The sequence below is a fragment of the Maylandia zebra genome, linkage group LG20 (genome assembly GCF_041146795.1).
Source record: "Maylandia zebra isolate NMK-2024a linkage group LG20, Mzebra_GT3a, whole genome shotgun sequence".
Classification (NCBI taxonomy): domain Eukaryota; kingdom Metazoa; phylum Chordata; class Actinopteri; order Cichliformes; family Cichlidae; genus Maylandia; species Maylandia zebra.
The window spans coordinates 11,884,347-11,897,974 of record NC_135186.1 but is presented as its reverse complement, the minus strand read 5'-3'; the positions used below and the strand labels follow the sequence as shown (position 1 = coordinate 11,897,974).

The window sequence follows — 13,628 nt, the reverse complement described above, 5'->3', positions numbered from 1 at the left end:
AAATCATGGCTACTTCATGATATATTGTCTCAAAATTAACCCTATGAATATCTCAGTACCATTAGGATGAAATTTTAAGGTTAGACGTATAATTTTAACAGCCTCTGTAAACTAATATCCTGGCTTGCTCGAGGCTGCCGTTTTCTCTGACAGTTTCAATCAAAATTAGAAATGCTGCTCTGAGACTGAGATAACTAATAGTGCTGCCTGTTGTGCAGTTAGTTTCCAAAACACGTTATTCATGGTTACAATTTTAGACTGATGTGGGCCAAAGCCTAGCATAGCCTGTAACGTTATTATGACGGACACATTTTATGAGTGAACTTGACTTTAAGTGACTTACAGGTTTCTTTGAAAAATACTTTCTTATATCCAGGTTCTTCCTTTGCGCTGCCATCCTCCTCTCCTCCTTGCAGCGCAGGCTTGGCGCTGCTAAAACTAAACAGAGTTTTTCTGTACTCGAAGAGATCAAATTATTGGTGGGGAAAATTCAATAATTGCTGGATATTGGTGGGGACATGTCCCTTCCGTCCATGCCAAATCTACGCCCTTGGGTGGATCAATCCAAATATCGATACCGACGCTCTTATTGGTATAGATACCAGCGCGAAAGGACCAATACTTTGTTTCTATCCAAGTTCACCACGCAGTTAAATAAATTAATAATAAATTAATAAATGTGTTAAATAAATTATTTACTTGCCAATGAAATCATATACTTGAAACATGAGCTACTAAAAATATTTGAATCTTTTTGCATTGACTGTCATCTCTATTTTATTTATAGCCTACAACACATTAAAACAAGAGAAGCTGACCTAAAGTTGGTTAGAGACAGGCACATTTCAGGTCTTCAAAAAAACACATTTTCAACATACATGCAAAACTGAAAGGTGTGAATTACTGTATTAACTAATTATTATGGGAGGTAAAAAAAAAAATCTGTTTTAGTGGTCATTAGAATGTGTCTAAAATCTGCAAACTCATGACACACTGCTCTTTCTGGCATAGCTATCTAATACCAATAAGAGCGTCGGTACCTTTAAAGATTAAAAGTATTGGTACTGGTATCGACAATATTGGCCCTGTATTTACTTAGTGTTGGATCAATACCAGAATGTGCAGTATGACAGAGCACCACCACAAAGGCTGGTATGGAGACAGTGTGTAAATGGCTTTAGCATAACATGGGTGTAATATTACCTGGTAACATTTTACCACTACTCATTCTGCTAAGAATATTTATGGTCGAAAAAAAAGTTCTCGTTTACACAGTGAAATCGGCTTACTACAGACCAATAACACATGCAGCCCCGTAGCTGTTGGGCAGCTTGTAGGTGTAGGACATCAAAATTTAGAATTCGGGTAGCGCTTGTTGTCATTATGACAACAGGTGCAGATTTTTCACCATAGGTTATTTCTTCCTCTTTGCCATGAGCAGAAAATTATGTCACTGTGACAAAACATTTGATATGTTTTCATCTCATTATCCTTCCCTAGGAATGCAAGTTACAAAGGTGATCAGCATACGAGCATGGTCTCCATATCAAGCTTTACTCGAGTTTAATGATTATGCATATAAATATTAACAAGCTGATACAATTTCAAGCAAATGTAGTACAGCATGCAAAAAGCAGAACTGTAGTCCAACATGTCGCAACACTTGTACGGCATTTCTAGCGTCCTTTTCTCAGAATTTCCATCTTCCTGTTCACTTAAACACACTTGGACTCATTCAAACACATAAGACACTCATCAAGAGCACAAAATGTACAGTTCTAAGCAAGGTTTACAGCTGGCCTCCTAAGTTTGAGGTATTCTCAGTGGATCTTGAGCCAGTTTCATATTCACACGCTCATGAAGCTGCTGCTTTCTTCTCTTTGTAAGTCGCCATCATTTTCTTGATCTCCGCGATGGCCTTTCCCGGGTTGAGTCCCTGTAGAGAAGTGAGTCAGACAGAGTGAGAAACTGAAAGTCTTAACTGTGAGGAAGTGTGTGTTTGGTCACATCGGAGCACCTTGGGACAAGTCTTAGTGCAGTTCATGATAGTGTGGCAGCGGTACAGCGAGAAGGGGTCCTGAAGTTTAGACAGGCGCTCCTCTGTGAATTCATCACGGGAGTCAATCATCCACCGGTACGCCTGTGGGATAAAGACACCAAATTCAGTATCAATGGCATCTCCGCCAGCAGTTAAAAAAAAAAAAAAAGAGCTATCTCCCTAACATTATAATAATAATATAATATATTACCTACCTGCATGAGGACAGCAGGTCCAAGATATTTGTCTCCATTCCACCAGTAGCTGGGACAGCTGGTGCTGCAGCAGGCACAGAGGATGCACTCGTACAGGCCATCCTGTTATGTTAGACAGTCAAATACCAGCTTATTCTGCCTGTTTAATCAAATTAGCAACAGCTCCTAAAACGTTGCTACCAAATTAATTATTTATTTTAATGGTTAAACCAGAGGTGTCAAGCATGACGCCTGGGGGCCAGAATCGGCCCAGTGTGAAGAAAGACAGAAATTTGGACTTTTAACTGCATTTCTCAGGTTTTACAGCTTCTCCTAATGACAAAAGGTTCCCCCATGACATCTCACAATACAGCAAAGTAATTACATTATAGATTTCTGTAATTTTACACATTTACTTCTTACAATTTAAGCCGAAAGAGTCAGGCTGACAGATTTCTTTCAATTTACTACAGCAGCATTTCTTCATCATGTAGAAAAACCAAGGCACACTGTTGAAATGAAGCTTCTTCATCTTATAATAAGATATCCCATTGATTAAATCTGTAGTTAAACTTCTGAAGACTGACAGAAAGTGGAGTTTCACTGGTCTGGCCTACATATAAAAGTTGGCTGTATGTGGTCAGCAGTGTAAAATAAGTTTGACATCTCTGGGTTACGCGATCAGTTCTCAGCGTGTTATACAGTACTGACACATGGCTTCAATGTTGCTTGTGTTAACCATGTGAATCACGTAGAGATTAAAAGAATAAGTTTTTTTCTTTTTCTACCAGCTTCTGTCTGTCCTCCACTGACTGGAAATACTGCTCCTTCCCCTCCTGAGATTCATCTTTCTTTTTCAAGTAGGGCTCGATGGATTTGTACTGCGCGTAGAAGTTGCTCATATCCTGGTGGTAATAAGGAGAGACACATGATGAATGTAATAAACTGTAATATACTTTCTTCCACGTCGCTTGTTTTTAAACTTAGATGGGTTCTCTCGACTAGCAGTACTTACAGGCACCAGATCTTTGACGACATACATGTGTGGAAGCGGGTAGATTTTGGTGGGTTTGCTAGTGTTGGCGTCAATCTTGTTAAGGCACGCCAGAGTGTTTCCTCCATTTATATTCATGGCACATGAGCCGCAGATACCTGAAGATATTTGAGATATTCACAGACAGTCAGTCTGAAACCAAGTCACTGATTTCTTTCATTCAGAAATTGTTCACATTATTATGTGCAAACAGAATCCAAATGGCCTCTCTTACCCTCACGGCAGGAACGTCTGAATGTGAGCGTGGGGTCTATTTCATTCTTGATCTTAATGAGGGCATCCAGAACCATCGGCCCACAGCTGTAATAATGAGGACACGTCAGTAGATTAGACAATGGCATAAAACGTGCAGTAAAAAGTAAACATACTGCTCAGCAGCCTTCTGTTCAATGACCAGTTCATGACTTACGTGTTGAGATCGATTTCATACGTCTGCATTCGTGGTTTGTCTCCAGACTTGTCGGGGTCCCAGCGGTAAACCTGGAACTTTTTGATCCTGGGTTCAGGAGCCGGAGCAGCTGCAGTCTGAGCATGGCGCACCATCTGTACCACAGATAGTAAACAAACAATCCCAAATGAACTGAACTGAACATTACCAAGGTATCTGAATAAGAACAGTACAACAGTACAGTCCGATTAAAAACATTAGATATGTACAAAGGGACGCCTCATGATGTGACATTCCTGTTGGTGGTGCCATGTAAAACTAATCTGGGAGTATCCTGGAATACAAGAGTCTATCTAGTACGAGTGCTAATGCATTCCCTCGTATGAACAACAGCAACAAGGGCATTTAATTTACAGTTATAATGACAGACAATACACTTAGATGCCCTCAGATCAGTCTTTGTCGCGTTGTGTATTTACACAACACAGTTACTTACTGTACGCTCCTTTTGTGTAAGATAGTATGGAGTCTCCCCCTAGTGGAGGCCTGAAAGAACTGAACTGAAAGCGTTACATCACCTTGCGGACTTTGGTTATCTAACTGACTCTTCCAGGACAATAAAATATCAATTTAATGCATTAATAGCTGATATATTTATTAGAAGTTATGAAGTGTATAACCTATGTGCACTACCACTCAACAAAGAGGTCTTTACGAGGAGAAAAAGTTATCCGACAGTTTTCGCTTGACAGCTGACTCTGTCAAGTACTGTCAGATTTACACATAGGCATAGGATACAAAAAGGCCTATGCTACACATAGGCATAAACACTTTGTGGTAATATCCTGTAGCCTAGCAAAAAAGTAAACAGTGCACGAACCAACAAAAAAGCCATTAATAGTTACGTCAGTGAAGCCTTCAAATACCGAATTAGATGTTTTTTGTTGGGGGTTTTTTTTTCTACTTACCACCATCACACTAGAATTCCTAAAAGCCAAAACATTTCTACTCAGACACGCCACCGACATGTTTCTGCCTGGATATTTCTGACAGCCACAATAGTCTCGGTCACTTTATGTGAACTGCTGCTGCTGTCTGTGCTCCTGATGTAAGCCGAGACCACGCCCCCTACGTGCTTGACGCAGGGAACGTCTTTTTTGTTGCCTTCACGTCCCCTCTTTCTTTAAATTCGTCAAGCATATTAGTCTGCTCTAAAGCTCGTGCAGAATTACGTGAAGCATGAAACGAGAACATTTTAACATTTAAACAATCATGTATGAAACTCTGCTTAATCACTTAGCTGGGCCGTAGGGGTAGGTTTAATCATTACTCATTCATATTTTTCCGAGAGCACCTGAAAGTAGCATATGTATGAGACTCTTTCACAACTCTCATTGTCGGGTCAGTTACATACTTTAAAATGCAAGGTTGTTGTTTGGAGTAATTTATCTTAGGTTATGGTTGTAATCAGTTCTCTTTGTCCCAAAACCCTAATCATTGCTATATGAGGAAATTAATACTATTTATCTATCTATAAAGACACCATATTTTAAGATATTTTCAAAATTTAAGTTAATCCGAAATGTTTTACGTTCTTTTACATGGTTTATTTTCGTAATACAGAGCAGAGTCACCAGAACGTCACTCCAACATGCTGGTTGCAGTTTCATGAAGCATCTCAAGGAACACCCTGCCTGTCCACCAGTGTTGGTCAAGTTACTTGAAAAAAGTAATCAGTAACTAATCACCGATTACTTCCCCAAAAAATGGAAAAGTCTCTTTTTAAAACTTGTTTTATTAGTTTTAATATTTTAACTGTATGCATCAAGCAAAAATTAAATTAAATGCAACATTCACTGACTGGAAGAAATTTGTTTAACATTTAAACCTATTTTCTGCACATTCCAGCACATAAAATAAAATATTTTTTCTGTGTTTACACTCACTCTTTCAAATAGATGCAAGTAAAACACAGCAGAAAATAAATAAAATCAAAGACTAGTGGTCCTGTTGCTCTATTTTCACCTGTAAAGCAGGAGTTGGGTAGGCGGAGGTTTGCCCTGGTGCAGGTGAGCCGCAGCGGTCAGTTGAAGAATCCGCGAGTTTCTCTGTGAATTTACCATTACGTTGTAGCGCACTCTGCGCTTGCTTGAAAGTTTAGGGGGTTTTTCGCTGTAAAAAGAAGTTTTCTTCCCACGCAGTGAGCAGCGGACGCTAATGTTTTTGTCACTTTTTATGGAATCAAACTCAAAGTAAGGTCAGTACTTCCACGCTTTAAACGCTGCACGCTCATACTCTCTCTGCACTCGATATATTATCCATTGTTTATCTGCACACGTCTGTTGTCACAAATGTTGCACTCGCTTACGTCACTGTCATGAGACATCCTCGCAAAAAAAATCAACACAGTAGTGCAGCGTTCCTACGGGAAAGTAACGGTAATCTAATTACCGTTTTTGCAATAGTAATCCCTTACTTTACTCGTTACTTGAAAAAAGTAATCGGATTACAGTAACGCTTTACAAGTAACGCGTTACTGCCCATCTTTGCTGACTGACAGGGGTCAAGATGACAGCATCTTCTTTTCAAACCCCTAATTCTGAAATTGCTGGGATGCTGTGTAAAATGTAAATAAAAACAGAGTGCAATGATTCACAAATCTCATAAACCCATATTTTATTTACAGTAAAACTGAGAAAACAGAGAAGATGTACAATTTTAGCTCATCCTAAATTTGATAGCAGCAAACAGATTTAAAGTTAGGACAGGAGGGCCATGTTTACCACTGTGTATTATCTCCTTTCCTTATAGTTTGTAAATGTTTGGGAATGGGGGAGACCAGTTGAACTGCTGGAATTCTAGGAGAGGAATGTTGTCTCATTCTTGTCTGATGTAGGATTTAACCAGGCCAGTTTAGCACCCAGACTCTTATACTATGAACACGTGCACTGTGTGGTTTGGCTTGTTGAAATATGCAAGGCCTTCCCTGTGGATGGGAGTAAATTTTGGCCTAAAGCCTTTCAGCACTGATGGCACCTTTCCAGATGTGCCCATGAGAATAGAACAGTTTTCCACTTTACCTTAAACCATATTAAATGAGTCTTAATTCAGAGAACACAGCAGCATTTCTATATCATTTTCACATATGGCTTCTTCTTTGCATGATTGCAGCTTTAACCTGCACTTGTTGATGAAGTGAACTGTGCCTATGCAGGGATTTGCATGAAATAGTCACGACTGTGCTGCCACAGTGCTGCCTGAAGACGTTCAAAGATCACAGTCATCTAATATTGATTTTCACACTTGTCCCTTGTTCAGAGTGTCATGAATCACTGCGTGCAGGCAAGAGATTGGACCCAAAATACAGGACTCGCAACACGTGAATCAACTCAAAAAGGCAGTTTATTGTAGACTCAGGAAAATGATACAACTAATGATGAACTAAACTAGGAAAATATAACCTAAAGTTTCACAGAGAGGCACACAAAGGCTCACACAGCATGAGGGATAACACGACACAGAACAGAGGGGGAACGCTGACATAAATACACAGAAGGTAACGAGGGAAGTGGAAGCACACGGAGAACACAGCTGAGGACAATTACACATGACAGAGTGGGAAGGACACAAACTGAAAATGCTGATGCCAAGATGCGGACCTTAAACATAACACAGAAAGTACACAGAGATAGCCAAGAGAGGCAGAGAGAGAGAGAACACACAAGGTGTGGAAGCAAAGCGCAATAACTCAAATCACTATATCCACAGTCACACAGAGGGAGACACAGAGGACAACACAGGGGGGAAATCTAATAAGCAATACTGAACAGAAAACCTAGGGATCTTAAGAATACAAATGAACTTAATACAGAATGTCAAAACTCAAAACATCAGGTCAGAAGTCCTGGGACCATGACACACAGAGAGTTCTCCAGATTATAGAAGATAAGATCTTTTGATGATACCATGTACTGTAGAAGACGAGATACTCACCATTTCCACAATTTTACATTGAGGAACATTATTCTGAAATTTTTCCACAATTTATAGACCCAGTTTTTCTGCTGACTAATGAACTTCTGCCCATCTTCAATCCTCAGAAACTCTGCAGCTCTAATATGTTCTTTACACCCAATGGTGTAACCGATCTGTTGGCAATTAACCTAGTTAGTTGCAAAACTGAACTTCAGCTGTTTCTTTTTAGTGCTTCTTACTTTTCCAGCCTTTTGTTGTCCATGTACCAATATTAAAGAGAAAATGTACTTCTGTTGCTGAGCTGATATTTTTAACACGTCTCTGTTTAAACAGTTGGTGTGTTTTCTGTGTGCTGTTTTTACCTCTGTGCTAAAACCAGATCAGTGTTTGGGTGTAACTTCAAGTGCATGAAAAATTTACGATGTTAAATTCGGGAGGAATCCATAAGTGTCTCCAGCTTGCAACAAAAGAGATTGTTCGTGCAAGTACGCTAAGCATGAACTATTTATTTACAAAAAGATAAAAACTGTAAACTCAGTAAATCAGTGGTGTGGTATGTACACTTGAATGAGCAAGCAAACTGCCTCTGGCCATCAGCCCAGAAGCCTGTCTGCCATATGGAGGAGAGGAGGAGAGAGAGAAATGGTGGCCAGGGTAGTTCCCTGTATACTCTAGGCCACAATCAGCCCTTGATGACAGATCCAACCCTGAATCACATGTCCCGAAAAACTGAGGAGGGTCATCATAGTGAACCTGTAGTGGCCAACCTCACCCTGAAAACCTATTTGTACATGCAGCTCACTGGGGCCATGAAAAAAAATCTAATAAACCCCAAGGATAACGTTGGAGACATTTACCAGTATTAAAGACTGAAATAATGCTGGTATGGATAAAGCTGAAGAACCTGACCAAGATGAAACAGATGGAGACAAATATCCTACAGAGCTAAAAGGACAGCTTGAAAAAACAAACAATGACTCACAGAGATAGCTCAATGAAAAAGTAAAATGTCGCACTCAAAGTGACAAAAAGAGTGCCAAGACGAGAAGAATAAAAAAGGAAGCAAAGGAAATCTAAGTCAGGTTGATGAAGGACAGCAGAAGAAGAGAAAATAAGGAGAAAATGGAAAGTGGAGGAAGAAAGTAGAAGAGAGGACGTGAGCAAGCAAGAATTTGACCTCCTTTCCATCCATCGCTTTGGCCTTTTATACCAGGTTCAGCCAAAAGTAATGCATGTGACTGTAAATGGTTACATTATGTTCCACCTCTAGAGGGCACAACTTGGTAGTCTGTGTGGCTGAGCTCAGGCAACAGTTTTCCCTTTAAATGGACACCAGTAATAAATATCAGCTAAATGGGGCAGTCCTCATTAGTTATAACACTGCAGTGAAGTCTATGATAAAAGAAAAACAATGCTGATATTTTAGCTAACTTGCTGCTGGGATCACCAAACCTCAATTGTGTTGCTTTTGGCAGCAGGAGGTGTTTTTTAGGAGAGACCTGACACCATTTCCAACACCACGACCACATTGTCTAACTAGCTGGTGAAACACGGTAGAGCACTGAGCAGTGCCATGTGTTTTCTTCAAGTTGTTACTGTACACTGCGTCAGAGGTTACATACAGCAGGTGGGCTCCCATTAAATATCACACAAACAGGGAACTGTTTGCTCTCCTTTGCACCATCATTATTTAATAAGAAAATAATATGTTGTGTTTACAGGTTATTCAACTGCCCCCAAGTGGCAAAACAACAAAACCAATTATTTATTTATTCAGAGAGAGACTGGCAATACGCACTTGTTTACAGCGACCACAACAAGATATTCATGGAAGACAACAAGAGATGCTCGATGAGGAACAGCCTTAATAAAAGCAGCCACAAAAATTACCCCCAAACCAGAGCAACTGTTTCCACTGAAATACTTTCCATGCTAAATTATACTAAAATTATATAAAAACGCCTTTTACCAATCACTTGGTGACAATGGGAAGGAAAAAACTTCCTTTTAATACAAAGAAACCTGTGGCAGAACCAGGTTCCCTGCCACAACTGGTTTGGGGGTGAGGGGAGGAGGACAGGACAAAAGACACAAATCCACCCTAATTAAAAGTAGGTCAATGCCAGGAGTGGTCAAAACATATACATTTAAATAATATCTGTTTCTTTTTTTCTTTCCAGCTAACGTTTAACATAAAATGCAGCTGTAAGAAAAAGGTGGCAGCAGAGGCCAAAACCTGTGCTCTACAGGAACCAGAAATCTGATCACAGAACAGATGAACCTGAAAGCTGCTGAACACAGACAGACTGTCCTTGAGTCTATGAGGTGAGAGAGGAAATGACTTTGTTCTTTCCTTAATCCTCAGAATGACTGCTATGTTATCTTCTAGTATCTCACTCAGCAGCGCTTTAAGCAGGAATCTCACTGGAGCTGCCATCGAGGCAGCAGTCAGTGTGATAATTGTGCTGCGTTGCTGGCAGGACTGCAGGAGCAGTGTTTGGGCAGCGATTCAGGGCCTTCATCTCAGTCTGGGACAAACTCACAGCCATGCTTAATCTCTGTCTGACCTGTCAGGCTCTGTCACACTTTCACCACAGGAGCACTGTAGGAGTTTGTGGGAGGCAGTGATCCTCATTCGTTCAAAAATGTATTTTTTTCTAGCATAGGTTGCTTGATTGACCCTGATGGCAGCAACAATTTGTGGGTGGGTGATGAATGCATCGTCTTGGACTGAAAGACCTCCAGGTTAACTGTTTTCCAAACAGGAAAAATAATTTGCTCTCTAGTTTGTACTGCTAATAAAATCCAACTGTCGCTGATCATTATCATCACAAGGAGGAATTACATGCAGGATGTGTGGCCAAATAGGATATTTTAGTGAGTTAGGGCTCCATAAATTAGCTTACACTAGTAAAGTACTGAGTACTAATATGAGTTTTTTGTGTCACTTCTTTGATTTACTGAAACAACATTTATTTATGATGTAGAAAAACTGAGATGTTCATTTGAAATTGTGCTTCTTTTGCTTATATTAAAATATCTCAGTGATTAAATGTGTAAACTGCTTTAAAATGACAGAAAGGAAAGTTTTAACTGCTCTGAAACGATTACGACACGTTTACACTTCTCCCTAAGCCAGGCGCTGTTGGAGGTTTCTTCCTGTTAAAAGGGAGTTTTTCTTTTCCACTTACTTAGAGGCAGTCGTTTGATTGTTAGGGTTTTCTATACTATAATTCCAGGGTCTTTCTCTTATATCAAGCACCCGGAGGTGAGTGTTGTCGAGATTTGGCGCTATATAAATAAAACTGAATTTAAGAAATCTATAGCCTTTTCGTGGGTTTTCCAACATCAACTTGGAAGTGCATAAAATTTCAGAATAAAATAAATGCTTTCAGTTGTCTATTCATGTGCCATGTGTAATGCATCCTGTTGATTCTGCCAAACAGGCCGACTCTGAGAGGATTTCTTGAATGTAACATAAAAAAAAAGAAGCAAACGCTTTCAGAGATGCTTTGAAATACCAATGTGTTGTTAAGAATGAATGACTACATTAATTTTAGTATATCTAAAAGCAAAGTTATGGTTATCTTCAGGCTTGGTTTGACTATTTTTCACTTCTGCAAGTTATAATTATGCTCCAAGTTCAAACATAAAAGCCTGAGTGGACATGGTTTATCATTCTGATGTACTTTTCAGCCCATATTCACATGCACATGAAATGGCTGTTACAAAAAATACCAAATGCTGCACTCGAGTCTATATATAGATGTTCCAGCCTTCTCACTATAGCTAAAATCAGATTACGCAGCTCCTGAATGTACAGAGAATTAAAACTAAATGAAGTGACGATACATACGCCACCGAGATACTCCATAGTCTTCTCTCTCTCCTCTCGTGTGTTATAAGAGGCTGAAATCTTTTATCTTTATGCATTTACTGTAAAACACACCAAGTTCCCCTGTGTATGAAATGTACCACACAAATAAAGCTAACTTGACTCCACTTTTATCTAGTTCACACAAGCAACTTTGAAAGAAACGAGAGGAATTACCTGTGACGACTTGAATCCCTGAGCAGAACAAAGTCCTGTAAGAATACATCCTAGTACATCTGGACAGGAAGCAACTCTCCTCACAAAGGTATGGCTCTGTCTGTCTTTTGAATAATTAAAAGTTTTTTTTGTTGCTGTCAATTTATGTAGTGTTGATTAACACTGCGTTTGGTTTTGTCAGGGATAAATCTATGTAATGCTATGCATTTTATTTCTAGTTCAAAATGACTCCATGAAGAAAATAAAAAAGGTTACCATGATGAGTGATGGTATCACAATACTGTAAAGCACAGGTTATGAATAAATATTTCCTACATACATCATTGGCATATACAAATTATATAAAAAAAACAATGTAATCGGTCATTTATAATGCTTATAACAATAAATAAATATTTACTTTATATCTTTAAGATGGCAGTGAAATTCTGTTCTATTTTTTCCCTCTTTTTCCATTTCCTCTCAGAAACTGGCTCTCCATTCAAGCATGGACTGTGCCACTGTGACAGGTGGGGACGTGGCACCCATGGGGAGCAATGGAGTCACTGCCACAAGGTGTTTGAGCGAGCCAACACCAGCAGGAGAGGGGGAAGCACTTTATTGTGCTCCATTAACAATCAATGAATTAGATCATGCGAATCAGCTGTTAAATACTGACTCTTGAATAGGGTTGAATATGATAGACTGTTATAGTGGTATATGTGGAAATGGTATGGGGTTTATTTATTTATTTATTTTTTACTGGCTAATTAAGTAAATGTTGTTTTTAATCTTCATTCTCTTTGATGTTCTCTTCTGCAGCGTCTTGCTGTTCGCAGATGAAGCTAACGCGTTCTTGTGTAAGCGAGCCACAGTGAGTTCAGCTGCAGTGCCATATGCATGGTGATGATGCCCTGTTTTTTTGATCATATATTTATGAGTCATGATTTTTGCATTGCGGGAGTGAAGTAGTGAGGACTTCGATGGCACCCTCAGTGCATTCCTGTACTGCACCGGGAGCAAAGCGACACATTGGCGTTTTATTGGTGCTTTATTTACCGTTTACACTGTTGGCCATGAAAAGGTCACCGCTGTGACTAAAAAGGTCACGAAGTGGGTAATGACTGGGCCTTTAATGCCAACGTGGATGGGATTTCAAACTTTTTTTTTTAAAAAATGGTTTAGCTGTACTTGACAAATTTGCATTGGCCCCCTAACTGCAGAGAGACAGTTAGTGCTTGTCTTGGTTCTGGATGGCTGAGGTGATTTACCACCGCAAAGGGAAGTAATAGTCCCCAGACACTTCTTTGCTAGCTCGAGTTGCATTGTAGTGTGTATAATGCTTTCAATTGTGAAACCACAGTGGTGCAGTATCACGTTTACAGCCTTTATGAAATGATGTTTATGTCCCCAGCAACACAAGCAGATTACTTTGCTCTGTGAAAATACCAAGTTTTAGGTATGGTTAGATGGAGTTAAAGGTCAGATAGGGTTAAAGCTCAAAAGTGACTATTGTGCAGACTGTTTTTGCCAGGAATTTAAAGCTGATCTAGATGAACAAAGGGCAGGAGGGTTCAGACATTTCAAAGCACAGAGGCAGCACATCTAATTGTAAAAACCTAGCCTCACTAATTCAAAACCAGCCTGGCAACAAATGTGTTTCCTGCAAGGAGTTTTGACTTACCTTTACAATGATGATGCCATCAAGCAGCGCAGTGTTCAGAGAAAACAACCTCTGATGGAAGCAGGTGTCAGGTTTGGCATGGCAAGTGTACTCCGGCACATGTGATGCATGGTTTGCTCATTGCTTGGTCACACTTTGTACAAGTCCTACAGTTTTTCACTCCAAAATTAACGATATACATTGAATCTGAAATTAGTGCAACCCTGACTGCTTCATTCTTTTCATTCATTTTCAACTGTGTCTCGTTGCTACATCACTGCAGTTT

At 39.6% G+C, this 13,628-nt stretch overlaps 1 protein-coding gene across 1 annotated transcript; it reads right to left on the bottom strand.

The window, feature by feature from the left end:
* Window positions 1-1,546: 1,546 nt before the first annotated feature.
* LOC101478036 (succinate dehydrogenase [ubiquinone] iron-sulfur subunit, mitochondrial) lies at window positions 1,547-4,800 on the bottom strand. The gene is made up of 8 exons (XM_004575407.3): window positions 4,643-4,800; window positions 3,696-3,829; window positions 3,501-3,586; window positions 3,248-3,384; window positions 3,021-3,137; window positions 2,254-2,355; window positions 2,018-2,140; window positions 1,547-1,936 (listed from the first exon to the last, which is right to left on the bottom strand). Exons 1-8 carry the CDS (start codon window positions 4,700-4,702, stop codon window positions 1,856-1,858), a joined length of 840 nt encoding a protein of 279 aa, XP_004575464.1. The 5' UTR covers window positions 4,703-4,800; the 3' UTR covers window positions 1,547-1,855.
* Window positions 4,801-13,628: the final 8,828 nt, after the last annotated feature.